Here is a 21,780-nt window from a genome sequence, read left to right on the forward strand (position 1 = left end):
AGACTGTGATCATTTGTTCTCTATGTCCACTGAAGATAGGCCATGAAATAATGGGCTTAATATGCATCAAGGGAGATTTACATTAGTTATTAGTACAAACTTTCAAGCTATAAGGATAGTTAGTTAAGCAATGGAATAGACTTCCAAGGAGGTTGTGGAATTCCTGTCATTTGAGGTTTTTAAGAATAGGTTAGACAAACACCAATCAGGGATGGTCTAGGTTTACTTGGTCTTGCCTCAGCATAGGAGGCTGGAATATATGAGCTTTTGAAGTCTTTTACAGGCCTATGATTCTATTAGTCTATATGCAAATGCAAGAGAAAATCAAAATATACAGAAGAATGCTAAGTCTGTGTTAAGTCCATCACATGCCTCTTGTTCTTCTAGTAGACAGTTCATTCCTTTTGGAATCCAGAAAAACAGGACAGCAGCAGAGAATTTAAAGAAGTAAATCTTCCACATTGTAAATAGAGGTTTCAGAATAGCAGCCGTGTTAGTCTGTATTTGCAGAAAGAAAAGGAGTGTGATGACCCATCTACTCCCAGTCTCTATTCAAGCCTAAGTTGACAAAGCCAGAAGAGAACCCAGAAGTCACCTACTACAGGAAAGGCCCAACAAAGAAAATAACAGAACGCCACTAGCCATCACCTTCAGCCCCCAACTAAAACCTCTTCAACGCATCATCAAGGATCTACAACCTATCCTGAAGGATGACCCATCACTCTCACAGATCTTGGGAGACAGGCAGGTCCTTGCTTACAGACAGCCCCACAATCTGAAGCAAATACTCACCAGGAACCACACACCACACAACAGAACCACTAACCCAAGAACCTATCCTTGCAACAAAGCCCGTTTCCAACTCTGTCCACATATGTATTCAGGGGACACCATCATAGGACCTAATCACATCAGCCACACTATCAGAGGCTCATTCACCTGCGCATCTACCAATGTGATGCCATCATGTGCCAGCAATGCCCCTCTGTAAAGCTCATGAAAGCTTATGCTCAAATAAATTTGTTAGTCTCTAAGGTGCCACAAGTACTCCTTTTCTTTTTATTGTAAATAGAGCTTACCTGGACGTAAAAGTACTACAGTTAGGGCCTGATCCAGAGCCCCTAGAAATCGGTGGAAGGCCCTCCTATTGGTTTCATTGGGGTTTGGATCAGGTGCCAAGGTACAGTAATTTTTTTTTTTTTACTTTTTTTTCCCTTAACTTCAGCAGTGAGGACAGTTGGGACCCAATACAATGTTTTTCATATTCAGGATTGTCTGAGAGTCTAGCTTCCATCAAAATCTTATCTTTTAACTACAATATCTGTTCAAGTAATCAGAATTCTTCTGGGATTAGACATCCATGCTGATAACATTCATAAGGACAAATGTCTAGCTTCTAAGTGGGAAATTGAGGTAACTGGATAATGTGGTACCAGCAACAGACTCATCTTCATCCATTATTTAAATAAACTTTCAGAGCTTCCATCTTCCATTCCCTCAGGAACCTGAACTAACTGCGAATTGATGGCTCTCATTAGTTTTTCAAGCATGTACGTTTTATTGTTTTAAAACTCCCTTCTCAAATACTAGACATCTTCCTCAAACAACTTACTTCCAATAGTTACAGCCCAAGTCTAACCTTCTAATTTTTATGGAATCCTTGCCTTCAATTGTAAATGGAGTGCTCAACCCCATCAAGTTTTTTGTATAATAAAAGTTATTGTAGTCTTCGGATTTTACAACTATGCTTCCCTTCCAATATCCATCACCATCTTTCATTTCTAGCCCACTTGGATTTATACAAAAAACTTTCTCAGGAGCTATATCTAATGCCCATTAATCTAATGTTAAAAATATCACTCTTTTTTGAACCCTGTTATAGTCTTGGCCTTCACAACATCCTCTGGCAAAGAGTTCCACAGGTTGACTGTGCATTGTGCGGAAGTGGCCACCACCTTGTGACAGGGGAGAGGGAATTCCTGGGCATCTTTCTTTTTAGTATACTATACCCGTAACCATGGCATAGCCAGCCAACGTTTCTTCCTCACAGTCTTATTGCTGCATGTATAACTCTAGCTAGTTGGGCCTGTCATGGTAGATGGGGTGGCTAGGATTTACTTCTTCCTGACTTTTACTACTTTGAAATTAAAATTCTTCTCTCAAGAACAAAATAATCTATTCCCTCCACCCTCATATTTTTGATTAATCTATTGGCAGAGCAACTTCATTTGGACAGTGTGGTACCCTTGAAGAATGTCCTATGGTACAGTAATGGCTTTTTGATGGTACAGTATTGCATCTCTATATAAAATAGCAAAGACCAGCGCACCCAATGACTTAGAGACAGCACTAGACTGAGCACTCAAACTTTGTACAGAATGCAGATAACTTTGTAAAATGAGATACCCAAGGTGAAATCCTGTGTCCATTGAAGTGAATGACAAAACTTCCATTGACTCAGAGGGGGTCAGGATTTCATACCAAGTCTCCACACTGATTAAGTGACATCTGATCTTACTCCCTCCTTCCCACTTTCTATGGCTCCATCCCTCCATATACAGATGCAACGAGATACCTCTTCCTCCAAGTTGCTCAGCTCCTGGGTTTTGTCTTCTGGATAAACAAACAAACAAACCATAACCACTAAGATCCTTTTTGGTCTGTTAGACTGGGGTGATATGATCAGGTTTTCAACCCTTCCACTATCCTCCCTGCTCAACTGGACCCCACCTTCTTCATGTTTTTCCTCCATACCACATGCTCCACTTTCAGGCTCAATTCGAGAAGGAAATAATTTAACATAGCTCTTGCCCTAAAGAGATCTGTAGCCAAGAAATGAATGGGCATGGAATCTGAACTATCCTTTGCCCCACAGGTGATCCAGTAAAACTACTGACAGAGCAGTATGGGGAAACTTGAACCATGCCATTGCTTGTGCTGTACTTGTTCTGTGCATAGCACTTTATATATCATATGCTAGGTACTATCATGAGAGAACTCCATGTTTCAAAAACAAAACTGGCTCTTTATTAATAGAACTATTTACAGAGGTTCTGCAACTGCAGCTAGCTTTCCAGCTACATGTACACAGACTGACTTCCTTTGCCTCCTCCTGACTCTTCCCTCCTGTAACCTGTGCTCCTCCTTTCAAGTTCCATGCTGGTTGCTGCAAATTGGCAAACAATTTTAGATTCCAGGACTCTTAATCCAACACCTTTCATGAGAACTCAACTCATGTGAATTTTTTCAGTTTTAAAAAAAAATGAACCCAGAGCATTTATCACTTTCACACATGGCCCATGACTGTGCAAATAAAGTGGTTTACAGCAGTGCTTCTCAAGCTATCTGATGTGGGGGACCGGAAATTTTTTTTTCCAATATGCACGCAGACCAGCAGCCAATGGCTTATGGACCAGCACCGGTCCGTGGACCACCACTTTGAGTAGCACTGGTTTACAGTATTAATACAAATGCCCTTAACATGTTCAGAAGCTTTGGCACTGTCACATAGCATCTCTTTTATCCTGACACTGTTCTTTGAAAACAACACTGAGCAGCTTCTCTGTAGTTCCATTTGCAATATGTGCATATTGTCAGTAACAGACCATGCTGTTGCTCAGTGACCATGCTGAAAATGCCTAAACAGTTGTAATTAGGCTGGATACAAAGCAGACAAAAAAAGAAAATATTTCATCAACTGAAATGTTTTCTTTTTCGTTCATTTTTCTTTCAAATTACTTTAGTCAAGTTTGTAACTCTGTTTTGGCATAGAATGTTCATGAGAGAGGAATTTTTTGAGAGCCTTTTATAAGAAACACTCTAGAACATAGTTACCTTGATTTATGTTTGAAGATTGACATGGCGTGTTTAAATCACAGAAAAATTGACTTTGAGTATAGGATAATAAAACAGCAACTGACTGCTTTGGCATAGTGAATATTACCCTGTTTCAAGGAAAAATGATGTTGGTATTTGGTTAAATAGAAATTAAGTTCCTTTTTTGTCTTCAACTCTCCTTAGCTGTGGCTATAACAATAATATAGGGCAGAATGTAATGAGTTCCAGCAACCGGGATTTGTGTCACTATCCAAATGATATACTTATGATTTTGGTTGATTTTTAGAATTTAAAGGCACCTAGATCCAATAGTGATGGGAACTTAAGAAGTTTATATACAAATAAAATATACAGAGGGAGCTAAAAATGTCATTTTCTGTACTTTATTTGAAGGAAGTTTTATTGCAGCACTCTGGCACATGGCTACTTTTAGGAATGTCTTGTTTCTAATTCATCTATTCATATCTTTTGAAAAAAAATGTTTACATATACTTACAGCTCCTCAAAGGTTAAAGGCTGGCACTTCCCTTTCTTTGGGAAATGATCACAAAAGTAAGAAATAGGATTTTCGAAAAATATCTCAATAATAGTTCATTTTATTATTCCCTTACAGCGGTGAGTGAAGGACCAGTCCCACAACAGCCATCCATGCTGCCACAGACACAGCCTGAACATGCCAGCAACGAGGACGTCCCGAGCAGAACAATTCCCACAGCCTGTGTCCGGCCTACGCACCCTCTCCGCAGCTTTGCCAACCCCTTGCTACCTCCACCAATGAGTGCAATAGAACCGAAAGTCCCTTATACACCACTTTTGTCTCAAACAGGTAACAATTCAGGAAAGAATGACTAGTATTATTTATTAGCCACCAAGGTGCGGTATTCTAGCTGAGCCTGGATGCAGGGATTATCTGTCTAAGGTACTTATCTGACCTCTGCCCTCAGAATAGTTTGTGAGCACCTCATAATTTTAAATTAGTTATCTTCACAATACCATGTGAGGCAGGGAAGTGCTGTTATCCCCATTTTAATGGTGGGGAACTGAGACACACAGAAATAAGGGCCAGATATTTAAAGGTATTTATGTGCCTAAAGATCCAGATACGCACATTTTGAGATTTTCACAAGCCCACAGGAACCTAGGCAGGTGCTTTTGAAAAATCCCACTAGGTACTTATCTGCATCTTTAGGAGCTTAAATACCTATATAGCCCTGGCCCTAAGTGACTTGCCAAAGGCCATGCAGGAAATCTGTGGACAGATTAGGGATTTGATCCCAGATATTCCAAGACCTAGACACTGGACCATCCTTCCTCTTTCTGTAGTAGGGCTTTGATTTTTGTTCTGCTTAGTTTCCATTGATTGCCATCATTTTATTTTTTGCATTTAATTTGTACTGCGCCGGGGCCCGGCATGGATGTGCAAGGAAAGTGAAGGACACAAAGACCTTCCCTCCTGCTGCAGAACCCCAGATAGAAGCCAGCCACAGGAGCGGTCCTTGTGTTCTCCTAAATACAGAGATTGTTCTCAACACTCCCTGGAGGGCTACGCACCTCAAAGGAAAATGGGAGGAGCAGCAGTGGAGAGGAGCACATGCTGTACCCTAAGGGATGAGCCTCACACTCATTTGCACTAAAGTTTCTTTACATAATTCTGGCCATTGGAGGGAGCCTTGAAGTAAGCATAAATGTCCTTAATGCCCACTTAAGTGCTCCAAAGTGCGTAAAGTGGGGGCCTGAGTGTAAATGCAAATCAGGCCTCTAGTGCCTTTCAGAGCTGCCCCCTGGGACAAAGCAGCTCTTCTCTGCCAGCAACCTGGGCCAGACCCTAATAGGCACAATCTGGCTATAAATTGTAATGTCCATGTACTGCGCCTTCTATCTATACACACCACTCCCAGTCACATCATTGACATCAGTGATGGTTTTGTCTGCAGACTGAGGCGGTTTGTAGAACTGAAACTAAGTGACATCCTAGTGAGAATTGTAGAATTAAAGGTCAACCCTTACCTATATTTTGACTTTCTTAAAAGTTGCAGTCTTCTACATTTAAAATTCCCCATCCTCTACAGGGAAGCTCCATTAAATACCGTTAAGTTCTCACTTGAAAGAAAAAGATATGCTTTAACTGTCAGAAATAAAACATAGACTGTTCTGTATCTTAAAAAATTGTCTTTAAGTTCTTGTAGACTGAAAAAAGAATTCAGACAATTTTATGATAATATTCCAGCATTTCATTAGATTTTCTAGAATGGGAATTCAGAATAAGGCAATAGTTTAAAATTAGAGTTACCTAATAAGGGAGGAGAATTAAATAAATCAGGAGCCAAATAAATAAGTTGGTCTTATTACAAATTTCATATTTGTTACAATAAATTAAACCAATGCCAAATCCTTGGCTCCTGTTTCAAGGTTTACTTTATTGATAATGAAAGGATTATGTATATTTGCCAGAAAAACTGTCTGGAATGCAGTCCTGACAGCAAACTCGTTAAAAATAAAAAATAAATATGCAGGGAATGGAAAGAAATAGAAAACAATTACACAAAAAAAACCACAAGGAGATGAGAATGATGCTAGTAAGACCCTTCTTTAAATTCCTGTATTGCCTCCCTGCACCATGGATCCAGGTGCAGAGAGGTAAGGGGCCAGGAGTCCTCACTACTAGAAATGAACAAATACCTACTTTTTTTTGTTCTCTTGGTAGTTCCGAAAAATAGGAGCGGAAAAATCAGTTTGGATCAATCCAGAAATGCCAAAAAACATTGGCAAATTGAAAAATTCTGTTTTGGGTCAAACAAAAGTTTGACCTGAAACATTTTGTTTCCAGTCATTTTAAAAGGACTAAATACACAAAGTGGTTGGAAGAGGAGAAGATGGTGGTGGACCTCCCTAGAGCTTGTGTCCCAGTGATTAAGGTGTTCTTCTGGGATTGGGAGAGCCAGGTTTGAATCCCTGCTCTGGAGCAGGCGTTTGAACTCAGGCTTCATCCCATTCCAGGCTACAGGGATGGCTCTCAGCCTCTCCTTTTGAAGCTCCTCCACTTTGTGTAAAGTACATGAATAGTCATTTGGCCAGAGAGAAGGAGAATCACTACAGAGTCATTAGGTTGGTGTTTAGGACACTTACTCAGGTGAGGGAGACTCAAGTTTAAATCCCTGCTCCAATGATTATTTATAGTAAGAGGAACAGCTTCAAATGGAGAGATTGAGTGCATCCCATCCCAAAATAATCTATGGCCTGGTTCAAATTTACAAATGGTTCCATGTTGACTGAAACTGCAATTTTTCGGCAAATACACTATTTGCCAAAAAAATTGACCTGATCTACCCACTATCCTGTGTCACAAGCAAGTGGGGAAAGAGTAGAATCTTAGGTCCATTCTCCACAATGCATCATCTCCACATTGGATCTGACATGGGGAAGGTAGTTGTTTGCTGCTAGTATGGACTATGAAGCAGAGAGAGGGAATTGTGCTTTTCTAAAGAAATTCCTTTCTTGGGATGCTGCTAGGATAGCACAACTACACACCACCCCATATTTCACTCCTCTTCTATATTGTATTAAATACAATAAAATTAGAAGAGTTTTATAACCTAAGCCTTACAATATATACATATATATATATATATATATATATATATGAGCCCAATATCCTAGAATCCTTACATGAATAATTCTTATGAGTTGTGCTTTTGAAGTCAATAGTGTTGTCTCATAAATAAGGACTACCTGTGTGAATAACGTTTGCAGGATGGGAACTAAAAAATATTGATAATTCACACTGTGCAATTTGGTGGGTTGCTCAATTTGGCAGAATTACCTGCAGTTCAGGAATTTCAGCTCTACTGAATTCTGTTCTATGTTCAGATGTTGCTCTCTGAACATAGTGTTCTTGCCACACAGCATATGTTACCTAACTGTAAGTGATTACAGAACTACCAAAAAAGCACCATGTTTCTACTTTTAGATAGAACACCTGCTATCCATCACCAGGTAATTCAATTTTTGACAGCAGACAGAAGCAGAGAAACCCTACAATGTTGGAAAGTCTTTTTTTATTTTGGCCAACTTTTACAACTGAATTATATGTTTATATGTGATAGGGTCTGTTCATCCTTATGTAATACCACAAGTTTACCTAAGGCCAAATCCTACTGACTTTATTATGTGAATAAGCCTACTTACTTCAGTAGAACTACTTGGCAGTCAGGTTTTTGCACTTAATCTTCATGATTTGGTGGTGGGGGGAAGTAAAGGCATGTTAGCCATCCCCATATAAAATTCAGTGATCATCATTAAAATTGCTGTTTGTGAGTAATTATGTTACCTCAGAATTTGCTATGTACCCTACGCTGTATAAGGCTGTGTTATTAATTAGACAAAAGTTAACATTAATTGTGACCACTGGATCCACATTGCCAGAGAAGGTGGCTGCCATATACCAGAGCCACTGTGGAGACATACTGGCTTATTTGTGGGTAGTCCCTGATAATTGCATGGAGCTCATAGGATCACCACATCCCTCGGCCCAAGCAGCTTCCACAGCCCCCATTGACCGGAAACGGCAAATCGCGGCCAGTGGGAACTGCGATTGGCTGAACCTGCAGACACTGCAGGTAAACAAACCAGTCCAGCCCACCAGGGGCTTTCCCTAAGGTTGCTGATCCCTGACTTAGAGCAAGGAAAATGTTTATTACTTCAAGTGAGTGTCATGGAAAACATCACTCTCTCATTTCTAAAAAGAAAAGGAGTACTTGTGGCACCTTAGAGACTAACAAATTAATTTGAGCATAAGCTTTCATGAGCTACAGCTCACTTTATTGAATGCATTCAGTGGCAAATACAGTGGGGAGATTGATATACACACACAGAGAACATGAAACAATGGGTTTTATCATACACACTGTAAGGAGAGTGATCACTTAAGATGAGCTATTACCAGCAGGTGCAGGGGGCGGGGAAGGAAGAAAACCTTTTGTGGTGATAATCAAGGTGGGCCATTTCCAGCAGTTGACAAGAATGTCTGAGGAACAGTGGGGGTGAGGGTTCGGAAAACAACATGGGGAAATAGTTTTACTTTGTGTAGTGACTCATCCACTCCCAGTCTCTATTCAAGCCTAAGTTAATTGTATCCAGTTTGCAAATTAATTCCAATTCAGCAGTCTCTCCTTGGAGTCTGTTTTTGAAGCTTTTTTGTTGAAGAATAGTCATTCTCAGGTCTGTAATCGAGTGACCAGAGAGATTGAAGTGTTCTCCAACTGGTTTTTGAATATTATAATTCTTGACGTCTGATTTGTGTCCATTTATTCTTTTATGTAGAGACTGTCCAGTTTGACCAATGTACATGGCAGAGGGGCATTGCTGGCACATGATGGCATAAATCACATTGGTAGATGCGCAGTGAACGAGCCTCTGATAGTGTGGCTGTTGTGATTAGGCCCTATGATGGTGTCCCCTGAATAGATATGTGGACAGAGTTGGAAATGGGCTTTGTTGCAAGGATAGGTTCCTGGGTTAGTGGTTCTGGTGTGTGGTGTGTGGTTGATGGTGAGTATTTGCTTCAGGTTGGGGGGTTGTCTGTAAGCAAGGATTGGCCTGTCTCCCAAGATCTGTGAGAGTGATGGGTCGTCCTTCAGGATAGGTTGTAGATCCTTGATGATGCGTTGGAGAGGTTTTAGTTGGGGGCTGAAGGTGATGGCTAGTGGCGTTCTGTTGTTTTCCCTGTTGGGCCTGTCCTGTAGTAGGTGATTTCTGGGTACTCTTCTGGCTCTGTCAATCTGTTTCTTCACTTCAGCAGGTGGGTATTGTAGTTGTAAGAATGCATGATAGAGATCTTGTAGGTGTTTGTCTCTGTCTGAGGGGTTGGAGCAAATGCAGTTGTATCGTACAGCTTGGCTGTAGACAATAGATCGTGTGGTGTGATCTGGGTGAAAGCTGGAGGCATGTAGATAGGCATAGCGATCAGTAGGTTTCCGGTATAGGGTGGTGTTTATGTGGCCATCACTTATTAGCACCGTAGTGTCCAGGAAGTGGATCTCTTGTGTGGACTGGTCAAGGCTGAGATTGATGGTGGGATGGGAATTGTTGAAATCATGGTTGAATTCCTCAAGGGCTTCTTTTCCATGGGTCCAGAAGATGCAGATGTCATCAATGTAGCGCAAGAAGAGTAGGGGCGTTAAGGGACAAGAGCTGAGGAAGCGTTGTTCTAAGTCAGCCATAAAAATGTTGGCATACTATGGGGCCATGCGGGTACCCATCGCAGTGTCACTGATTTGAAGGTATACATTGTCCCCAAATGTGAAAAAGTTATGGGTGAGGACAAAGTCATAAAGTTCAGCCACTAGGTTAGCCATGACATTATTGGCGATAATGTTCCTGACGGCTTGTAGTCCATCTTTGTGTGGAATGTTGGTGTAGAGGGCTTCTACATCCATAGTGGCTAGGATGGTGTTTTTAGGAAGATCACCAATGGACTGTAGTTTCCTCAGGAAGTCAGTGGTGTCTCGAAGATAGCTGGGAGTGCTGGTAGCGTAGGGCCTGAGGAGCGAGTCTACATAGCCAGACAATCCTGCTGTCAGGGTGCCAATGCCTGAGATGATGGGGCGTCCAGGATTTCCAGGTTTATGGATCTTGGGTAGCAGATAGAATACCCCAGGTCGGGGTTGCAGGGGTGTCACTATGGTGCTAATAAGCGATGGTCACATAAACACCACCCTATACCTAACCTACTGACCGCTATACAGACTAACTCGGCTGCTACTCTGAAATCTCTCATTTCTCAAACACATGTTGGGCAAGTGTCTTATCCCGTCAAAAATAACAGTGATGGACCATCTTATTTAATTCAATTGGGATGAAGCCAACAGGGTTCTATAGAAATATAACAGGATTCTATAGAAATTGATCTAAAAACCTATGGACAAAGACTTTTTCAAAAGTGGATCCCTAAAATTAGGAGCCTATATCAATATATGCAGGCACCTAAATAAGCAGCCTGATTCTTAAAGATTCTGACTATGCAGCAAATCTAACTGATCTCAGTGGAAGCTTGTGTATGTTAGCACTTTTGAAAATCAGACCATTTATTCATATGCGTAAATGTGGATTTAGGGGACTAACTTTAAGCCCTTGTTTTTGAAAATCATGGCCACAGAATTTAAGGGCCAAATGTCACGGTCATTTAAGTCAATGGGAGTCTTTTTGTTGACACCCTCACTCCCAGTGGGCATTGAAACAAGCCCTAATAGAAGATCTTTTCTACAGGCATTTTAGCCAGCTAAAACCAGCTCAGATTGATGGTTGCTGTGTCTGCCACTTTTCTTCCTTTATGAAGATTTCAAAGAAAGAACCAGAAAAACAAGAGAGAAAACTGAAAAAACAAAAACAAAAATCACACCCACAAAAATGAGAGGAAAAATCAATATGAAACAATGGATTTAATATAACTTAATTAATCCTGTGCCATAGTAATCTCACACATACAGAAGTGTTATAATTAGCTATTAACATCTATAAGCTAGTAGAAAGATTAACATCATTTATTCAGTTCTATAGTGTTTTACCATAAGGGAACTAATAAATTACTTAAAAGGCCACAATCCTTTTTTTCAGGTCATAATGCAACACACCCCAAAGCTGAAATTTACTCCTTTTTACTTGAGGCCATTGAGTTTGCTCTCTCTGCTTTAAGATGGCCCATTTCATAGATATTTTATAGTAGATCACACCATTTCGTCACCGCTTTATGATACACTGGTTCAGATTCTTAATACTAAATCTGAAGACATGAGAGCCACTGCACGATCTTTCATATCCTATCCTATCTTTCCTATGCAGCTCCACTGTGGCTGCGGTCATTTCTCCCTGCTAATCATGGACATAGACATTTAAGCGATTTGACTTAGTCCCCTTTCAGGTTAAATAGAAAATGCTTGATGGAGTGTTGAGCTTATTGCATGATGGATCTGACATAAATTCTACAAATGGCCAGGAAAGGAATGGGTTGTTTTTTTTTTAAATTCCTGACAAGTGGAAATTCCTTTTAACTGTTGAAATGATCTGCTGCACTTTAAATGAACCTGGATTAGCAGGCCATTTGTCTTCTGAAGCTGGAAGTGTGCTGTTAGCAGGATAGAAAATGTGAGCTCTTAAGTAGAGCCTTTTATACTGTATCACAGGTTTATAACTTTAGCCCTTGTATTTTTTTGCAGTTGTAAAAGTGCTGTATTCTATTGACAGTTTACTTTTTTCTGCATAATATGTATATACAGAAGTAATAATTCCCATCTTTTCAATCTTCCATGGACCACTATGCCAGTGGAAATGACAGAACTAAAAAGTACATCATTGTACAGAAAAATTGAGTTTGATATTGTTTTCTTCCTTATACACTGTAAGGTGTGATTTAAACTGGATATGATCTGGAAGTTGTAGGGGAGGGTTGCACAGAATGTGGACTGATTTATGTTCTCTGGCTTGTCAGGACATCATGTATTCTTGGCATAATTTTTTTTTTTGCAAGAAGTAGTCTAGCATGCATGCCTATAAATATAAAAAAGTAATAAATTATGGCAGCACATTAGTACAAGTCCCTACCAGTGCCTGGTTATAGCCACCCATTAACTGTCTTCGTTAGATGTTACCACAGCATACCTGCCTAAGGAAATCAGCTCAGTCTGGTGGTTGCTGTGTCTGCCACTTTTCTTCCTTTGTATGAAGATTTCAAAGAAAGAACCAGAAAAACAAGAGAGAAAACTGAAAAAACAAAAACAAAAATCACACCCACAGAAATGAGAGGTAAAATCAATATGAAACAATGGATTTAATATAACTTAATTAATCCTGTGCCATAGTAATCTCACACATACATAAAGGCCTCTTTGGCCAGAGAAGACATAATTAAAGGCTATATCTACACTATGAGTTAGGATGTGATTCCCTGCTTGCGTACCCACACTTATACTACCTCTTATCAACCTAGCATGAGTGTAATATTACAGTGCAGCCAACGTAGCACAGGCAGTGGCATCATGGCAAACCCACCTGAAACCAGTGGGTACATTCTCAGCACGGCTAACCTGTGCTTCCACTGCCCCTACATGTGCTGCCATGGCTACATTGTTATTTATACTTGCACTAGTGTGATGAGAGCTAGCAGAAATACATGTACATGACAAGGGGAATCACTCCCCTAGCTCGTAGTGTAGTTGTAGCCTAAGAAGTTGTTGTGTTTGGAAAAATGACTGTAAAAAGTGACACCATCTTATTCAACAGATCTGCTCCCTGTCATGTATTTCTTGTACACAGTAGGTTGCGGGGCTGCTACTAGCAAATCAGGCTTCTGTACCAGATATGGACTGGCTTCAGAGCTACACACCAGATATGTTCAGTATCAGACCCTTTAATGTTCTGCCACATATTGTTGGATTGAGATTCACTTACTGAGCAGGTAGGTCTAACATCTTTATTAAGGCAAGACACTCAGCCAGTAGTGATCACTTACAAGTGGAAAGTTCATCGGGATGATCTCATCACAGTCACCTCCAGCACAGGACAGGACAGTTTTGACCTCCCTTTTTTACACAAATTTATTTATAACTTTTTTGTTATCTTCTTTTATACATATGTATTAATCTCACATTTCCCTGTTAACTCTCCTCCCCGTCAGTACAGAGTTAGTGTTAGTTTAAACTGGTCTTTTCTAGCTTTTTAGTTACTTTATCTTTTATTTTTCTCACAAACATAATTATTCTGTAATTTCTCACACAAGTGCAGTTCTACTTATGCTTACTCTGTTAAATGTTATCAGAACAGACTCTTAACATTCATAGCAGGCTTCTATCAGACTTCACTCCCAACACTGTTCCTATGTCTCTCTCTTTTATCTCTCTTTCCCTGACTCTTTCCCTTCTCAGACCACCAACTTTCCTCCAACTCCACCCCATCCATTGCTTGTCTGAAACTTTGCATCGTTTGCACATAGATGCACACATATTTTCCATGACAGAGCTGCTGAGATGAAAAATTGATTAAATTTAATACTACTGGTATCAGTTGGTACTGTATGTTATTATATATAATCTGATGTTCACAATTTATCATTAGTCCATTTTTAGGTCTTGCTTGTGTTTCTAGGCATGGTTCATCATCTTGATTCAATTCTGGAGTAGGAGGCATTGTTACTCCACAGCGTTCATAAGTGGTACTCTGCCAGTCCTTAATCACATTCAGAGAGCAGGTCAAAGTCTCACGCCATGTCTACACTACTACTTATGTCGGCAAAACTGATGTAATTCAGGGGTGTGAAAAAACGTCAACAGGAAAGCTCTCTCCTGTTGGCAGAGGGCAGCTACACCAGAGATCTTACAGCAGCGCAGCTGCATCGGTACAGCTGTGTTGCTCTAAGGTCTCTAATGTAGACATGGCCTTAGTCATCTTCCTGACTTGCTAGGCGAACTCATGGGCGACAGTTCAGTGATCCGCTAAAATAACCGTAATATTTCCTGCAGTTAAGTGTTAACTGCACTCCATTTAAACACACCATGCCCTGTAGATCCCCCAGTCCATATTCCTGCTCCTGGGAGTTGCTTTTGCTGTAGGACCCTCCACCTTGGTTGCAATCCACTTTGTACCAGAACACTTCAGCTTTCTGACATGATTACCCGAGAACCATAAGGCTAGGGTGGCATTCTCCACTTCGTGCACTGTCACCACCTTGTTCTTCTGCGGTATCACCATTTCCACAGACCCTGATAAACACCTAAATGAGAAAACAAATACAGGCTGAGGTTACCTTAAATAAGATCTGCTTTGCACAGTGCCACCAAGTAGCTGAACAGTATCATACAGGTTAGTATTCCATTATACTTTTGTGTGTTTAGAATCATAGCTGCTTAATATAGCAACAGACAAACAAAAGGCTGCTATTGTTTTGCTTCTGTTGGCACTGCAGAACCAACAAAGCTATGAGAGAGCAAGCTCGATTCTCCTGGGGCACGGACTATCATTTTGTTCTGTGTTTGTACTACACCTAGGGTAAGGGGTTCCTGGTCCAGAACTAGGCCTCCTTCGCACTACTATTATATGAATGATAATAATAATAATTAATAGCTGTAAACGGCTAATTGTGTTCCAAGTGCAATGGCAACTCTTTAATTGTAAGCAAAGCAAATCTGATCAGGAAGTTATCGGGGGTGACTATAAATCTAACACCCTGTGGAGCAGAACTGTACTTAAACACAAAGCAGAGAGGTGTAATCAAGTGATGGAACAGGGACATTTATTCACATGTGTCCAACTGACACTAATTAATTAACTGTACAGATAAATCTGTGTGCTCTTTTAGAAGTTTACCCCTCAGAGTCAGTATTTCCCATTGCTAATGGAAAATTTAAATAAAATCCTATTGTTGTTTTATATATAGTTCTAACTCCCACCAATTCACCTAATAGTTTTTAAAGAGAGCCTTCAGCTTCTTTGCATAAAAACTATGAGAACTATGGTTCTTCTAGTTCCAGTTCTTCATCTTTTAATGTTGGCTGGAAATGGCAGTTTTAGATTCTTCTCTTCATAAATTATCTAGAATACAGAGTTACAGATGTCTTGAGAATGCAGCAAACACTGGTAGGGCAGGAGGTATGTTAGAAACTTTCTTTGATAAACTAATGGCATATTCACAGCCTTTTGGTGCTGGAATCCTAAATTAATTCACGTGAGCATCAGATAAAAAAACCACAACTTTTGAAGTCAAAGACTGTTGTCATTTATGTTCAAAATCCCACCCCCCATATACCCTGTCCCACTCCCCTAAAAATCCTTTCAAACTTTTTGGCTCCCATGTCATTTTATTAAATCAGGCTTCGTCCATTCAACTCAGATACTTCAGTGATGAAGGATCACAGTAGTTTAATCATGCATGTTAATGAGATGTCTGGCCACAGTCCAGAAAAACACTTTAAGCCCCTACTTATTTTTAACTACTGAATAGCACTATTGACTATACTGGAATTACTTAAGGTTTTAAAATTTACCATTTGCTTAAGTGCTTTGCAGGATCAAGCCCCTATAGAAATAAATTGATTGATTACACGTTTTGCCTAATATGAGACAGCCGTCAAGTTTTTTTTTTTTAATTTTTTTTTGGAGAATCACTACATCTTCTCTAAAAAAACTCTCTTTTAAAAATGTTTGGTGTTTTTCCAAAAGATCCACTACAAATCCATAAAAAGACTGCATAGATGTCTTATTTAACACCTGGTTATCAGGTTGTGACCAGGGTTAGGTGGGCACATTGAGATTGCTTAATGAGAGGAAACTGCAAAGAATGAGGTGGCAGGTGATCTCCAAAACTTGTGGTTATTTCTATTAATTAGATTCACCAATCCAGCAACCAAACAGCTTCTACAAAACTTGCTGGTTACCCAGAAGCCAAAAACACAGCTCCCTTAAAGAAGCCCAGCCTTAGGCCTCCACCCCAGACACCCAAGTCAAATATGATGGGGATTACTGAAAATCTTGTTCATCGAAAATAAAGTTCTGCCATTCCCAAAGGATCAGACACATTACCCACCAGGTCAATGGATATTTCAGATCTTATCCAAATACATGCTTACAGCCAATTCTTATTAACTAAAATAAAATTTATTAAAAAAGAAAAGGAGAAAAAGTATTGGTTAAAAGATCTATTTGAGCATAAGCTTTCGTGAGGTACAGCTCACTTCATCGGATGCATTCAGTGGAAAATATGGTGGGGAGATTTATATACACAGAGAACATGAAACAATGGGTGTTATCATATACACTGTAAGGAGAGTGATCACTTAAGATGAGCTATTACCAGCGAGGGGAGGGGGGAAGGAAGTAAACCTTTTGTAGTGATAATCAAGGTGGGCCATTTCCAGAAGTTGACAAGAACATCTGAGGAATGGGGGGGGAGGGGAAAGGGGAAAGGAAATAACATGGGGAAATAGTTTTACTTTGTGTAATGACCCATCCACTCCCAGTCTCTACTCAAGCCTAAGTTAATTGTATCCAGTTTGCAAATTAATTCCAATTCAGCAGTCTCTCATTGGAGTCTGTTTCTGAAGTTTTTTTGTTGAAGAATAGCCACTCTTATGTATGTAATCGAGTGACCAGAGAGATTGAAGTGTTCTCCGACTGGTTTTTGAATGTTATAATTCTTGACGTCTGATTTGTGTCCATTTATTCTTTTACGTAGAGACTGCCCAGTTTGACCAATGTACATGGCAGAGGGGCATTGCTGGCACATGATGGCATGGATCACATTGGTAGATGTGCAGGTGAACGAGCCTCTGAAAGTGTGGCTGATGTGATTGGGCCCTATGATGGTGTCCCCTGAATAGATATGTGGACAGAGTTGGAAATGGGCTTTGTTGCAAGGATAGGTTCCTGGGTTAGTGGTTCTGGTGTGTGGTTGCTGGTGAGTATTTGCTTCAGGTTGGAGGGCTGTCTGTAAGCAAGGACTGGCCTGTCTCCCAAGATCTGTGAGAGTGATGGGTCGTCCTTCAGGATAGGTTATAGATCCTTGACGATGCGTTGGAGAGGTATTAGTTGGAGGCTGAGGATGATGGCTAGTGGCATTCTGTTATTTTCTTTGTTGGGCCTGTCTTGTAGTAGGTAACCTCTGGGTACTCTTCTGGCTCTGTCAATCTGTTTCTTCACTTCAGCAGGTGGGTATTATAATTATAAGAATGCATGATAGAGATCTTGTAGGTGTTTGTCTCTGTCTGAGGGGTTGGAGCAAATGCGGTTCTATCGTAGCGCTTGGCTGTAGACAATGGATTGTGTGATGTGGTCTGGATGAAAGCTGGAGGCATGTAGGTAGGCATAGCGGTCAGTAGGTTTCCAATATAGGATGGTGTTTATGTGACCATTGCTTATTAGCACCGTAGCATCCAGGAAGTGGATCTCTTGTGTGGACTGGTCCAGGCTGAGGTTGATGTGGGATGGAAATTGTTGAAATCATGGTGGAATTCCTCAAGGTCTTCTTTTCCATGGGTCCAGATGATGATGATGTCATCAATGTAGTGCAAGTAGAGTAGGGGCATTAGGGGATGAGAGCTGAGGAAGCGTTGTTCTAAGTCAGCCATAAAAATGTTGGCATATTGTGGGGCCATGCGGGTATCCATAGCAGTGCTGCTGATTTGAAGGTATACATTGTCCCCAAATGTGACATAGTTATGGGTAAGGACAAAGTCACAAAGTTCAGCCACCAGGTTTGCTGTGACATTATCGGGGATACTGTTCCTGACGGCTTGTAGTCCATCTTTGTGTGGAATGTTGGTGTAGAGGGCTTCTACATCCATAGTGGCTAGGATGGTGTTTTTAGGAAGATCACCAATGGATTGTAGTTTCCTCAGGAAGTCAGTGGTGTCTCGAAGATAGCTGGGAGTGCTGGTAGTGGAGGGCCTTAGGAGGGAGTCTACATAGCCAGACAATCCTGCTGTCAGGGTGCCAATGCCTGAGATGATGGGACATACAGGATTTCCAGGTTTATGGATCTTGGGTAGCAGATAGAATACCCCTGGTCAGGGTTCCAGGGGTGTGTCTGTGCGAATTTGTTCTTGTGCTTTTTCAGGGAGTTTCTTGAGCAAATGCCGTAGTTTCTTTTGGTAACCCTCAGTGGGATCAGAGGGTAATTGTAGAAAGTGGTGTTGGAGAGCTGCCTAGCAGCCTCTTGTTCATATTCCAACCTATTCATGATGACGATAGCACCTCCTTTGTCAGCCTTTTTGATTATGATGTCAGAGTTGTTTCTGAGGCTGTGGATGACATTGTGTTCTGCAAGGCTGAGGTTATGGGGCAAGTGATGCTGCTTTTCCACAATTTCAGCCAGTGCACGTCAGCGGAAGCACTCAATGTAGAAGTCCAGTCTGTTGTTTCGACCTTCAGGAGGAGTCCACCCAGAATCCTTCTTTTTGTAGTCTTGGTAGTGCGTATGGTAACACCCATTGTTTCATGTTCTCTGTGTTTATAAATCTCCCCACTGTATTTTCCACTATATGCATCCGATGAAGTGAGCTGTAGCTCACAAAAACTTATGCTCAAATAAATTTGTTAGTCTCTAAGGTGCCACAAGTCCTCCTTTTCTTTTTGCGGATAGAGACTAACATGTTTGCTACTCTGAAACTTGCTGTTATGTGTTGATCCTTCCTGCAATGGTAACAGGCTAGTTAATTAGTTAACAGCTTGACTTTTACCTAAGCTCACTTGGTCTATTTCTTACGGTCTTTTGAATGTCTGCCTAATTAGCTTTTAAATCCCTCGACAGCATGTAAACATTCACTCTTCTGCCTTTTGAGCCTAGCAATTTCTTACTTTAAAATGATTCCCAGATTGCAAATTCCCATTTTACAGTGAAACTGGGAAAATACATGTAATAGATAAAATTGCTAACCTCATCAAACATAGTACTTCCTCTCATTCTCAGTATTGTTCAATGAAACCTTAAAAGTACATTTTAAAAACTCTCTGTGTAAATGGGGAGGAAATACCACTCTTTAAATAACTGCAAGTCTGTGAATGAAAGAGTTATTTTCAAAAAAAAGAGAGTGATTCTAAATGTATGGGTTATACACATGACATGTTAGGGTCCTGGGGGTTGAGTGGGGAGGAATTGGCTATATGTCTTACTGAGGGTCTGATCCAACCCTAAAAATTCCATGATCTATACTAGCTGGAATGGAGAAGGGGGTGGAGAATTCATTCAGAATTAAAATTGACAGCATGTTATTGACCTCCAATACCCTTTATGGAGTCAGTGGATTCAATACCAGTAAGTTAAAAACTGGAACCAATAAAGTGTGCCCATACAATACCTTAGAGCAAAATTCTCTTTTCAGATCCTGATACCTTGCTCAGCCTGCAGTGAAGTTCATGGCTGTACACTTGTACGAAGAATAGAATATAAGAAAGGGATGTAGGAACTGCCATATTGAATCACACCTGAGTGGTCCATCTAGTTAGGGACCCTTTTTCTTACAGTTGTTAGAACCAGATGCTTCAGAAGAAAGTGCAAGAAATCCTATAGTGGACAATTATGGAATTACCTTTCCATCTGAAATATTGCTTTAATGATGTTACAGAATACTTATTTGCCCACCGATATGTAGTGCTGTTGAAATATAATGCAGAGTGACATCATGTGCTCAATAAGGCCTTCTGAAATAAGACACTAGCTGGAATTTTCACCTAGCAACCATATGTTGTATAACTAATGAGCAAATGAAGTGTTTAATTAATAATCCTTCTGAGAAATAAAACTTTAAAACCGTAAATTCATGCTGTGGCTACTTAGAACTACACCTGATGAGCACTGTCATTTTTCTCTTCATGAGCTGGCAGTTCCTATTTTTCTTCTAAGGGTCCTGCTGGGTTTGGAAGCATTAGAAACTAATGTTGTTAATTTAATTAGTAATTCATTTGCATATATGAGCTTACTTAGCACATCAACCTTCTGTGTCCAGTGTATTTTTTTAAAGGTCTGCTTGGTCTTTTTAATATTCTTTGTTTCTTTCTTGTACTCATGAAATTATATGCTGTGTGGGTTTGATAATGGTCTGTAAACATTTACTGGGGAACTTTAAATGTAGGGTTACTTAAGTAACATTTTCTGGTTGTTAGTTACAAGCTTTAGAAATTGCCTGTTGTTTTTGTGAGCTGAAGGGGAAACAAAATTGTCATTTTGGCTTTTCACTAACAATATCCAGGAGGGAACATCTGTCTTTGTACAGAAAAGCAGCTCTTTAAGGCTAATTACTATAATGAGTTACATATTAGTAACAGGATTTTTACCAGAGGATTTACAGGTACAAATATGCATTACAGCAGGAATATTATAGCAGAATATTTCTGCAGTTCACATAAACTCATTCTCTTCCATGTAAAATGTTTACTTTCTTCCCAAATCCATGAAGATCAAGCAAGTCACAGTAGGAAGTCATTTGTTGAAAGAAACGTTATACAGTATAGCTGTGCTAACCAGTGAACAAGCATGGTGCAAGTCTGACTTGCAATTGTTTAGTTTTATTCTTCGTTATGTTACAGTGGTACCCAAAAGTTCCAGTCAAATTGTACTGCAATAGGAATCTGAATAAATATATTTTTATTGGGCCCTTTGGGTGCTAATATAAATAAAAATAAATCCTACAGTTACAGAAGTCACAGTTGCACTCTTTTTCTTCATAGGTTACTCTTAGTGCTTTAAAATGTATACGAAGGTACGGTCCCTGCCCATACCAACTTACAGTTTATTGCATTTTTTATCTGTATTACCGTAGCACCTGGACTCCCCAGTCATAAACCAGAACTCCATTGTGCTGGGCGCTGTACAAACACAAAACAAAAAACAGTCCCTGCCCCAGGGAGCTTACAAGCTAAGTATAAGACAAGAGACAACAGATGGATTCAGACAGATCGGGGAGTATGAGTGAACAATTAGACAATATCGGTCAGCATGATAGTCTGTAGTCTGTGCACACCAGCACCTAAATTGTGTTTTTACCTATTTAAATCTTTAATATTTTAAAAATATTAAACACTTAATTTGCTCATTAGATATATAATATATGACTGCCGGATGCACATTCCAGGCAGTGTCTTGTTTCAGACGGCATTACTGAACACTTTATATTACTCTGCTTTATATTTCAGCAGCATTGCACATCAGCATGCAAACAACTGAAGTAAGCTCTAAACCTAGGTGGATGCATGGCTTGAGGCCCAGATGCTATGGTCACAAAGACCAAGCAGGTGCTTGTAACAACATGTTATGTATTGTACAGACAGTATATTGGGAGAACAGGCTTGCATTATTTTATTCTGTACCACATCAGAGGAATCAAGGACATGCTCCCATTCAAGTTGTTCCTGAACTCCAGTGAGCACTGGTTGGAAGAAGAGGAAGGAGGAGGAGGACCTAGCACT

The 21,780-nt window shown here is 40.2% G+C and overlaps 1 protein-coding gene across 2 annotated transcripts in view; it reads left to right on the forward strand.

The window, feature by feature from the left end:
* DCC (DCC netrin 1 receptor) overlaps positions 1-21,780 on the forward strand; it is a 975,841-nt gene that overhangs the window by 940,518 nt on the left and 13,543 nt on the right. For both annotated transcript variants that reach the window (XM_038402401.2, XM_038402402.2), the window contains exon 27: positions 4,451-4,663. In XM_038402401.2, coding sequence (XP_038258329.1) covers positions 4,451-4,663 — 213 coding nt within the window. The remainder of the gene's footprint in view (positions 1-4,450; positions 4,664-21,780) is intronic.

The sequence above is a fragment of the Dermochelys coriacea genome, chromosome 5 (genome assembly GCF_009764565.3).
Source record: "Dermochelys coriacea isolate rDerCor1 chromosome 5, rDerCor1.pri.v4, whole genome shotgun sequence".
In the NCBI taxonomy this organism is placed as follows: Eukaryota; Metazoa; Chordata; order Testudines; family Dermochelyidae; genus Dermochelys; species Dermochelys coriacea.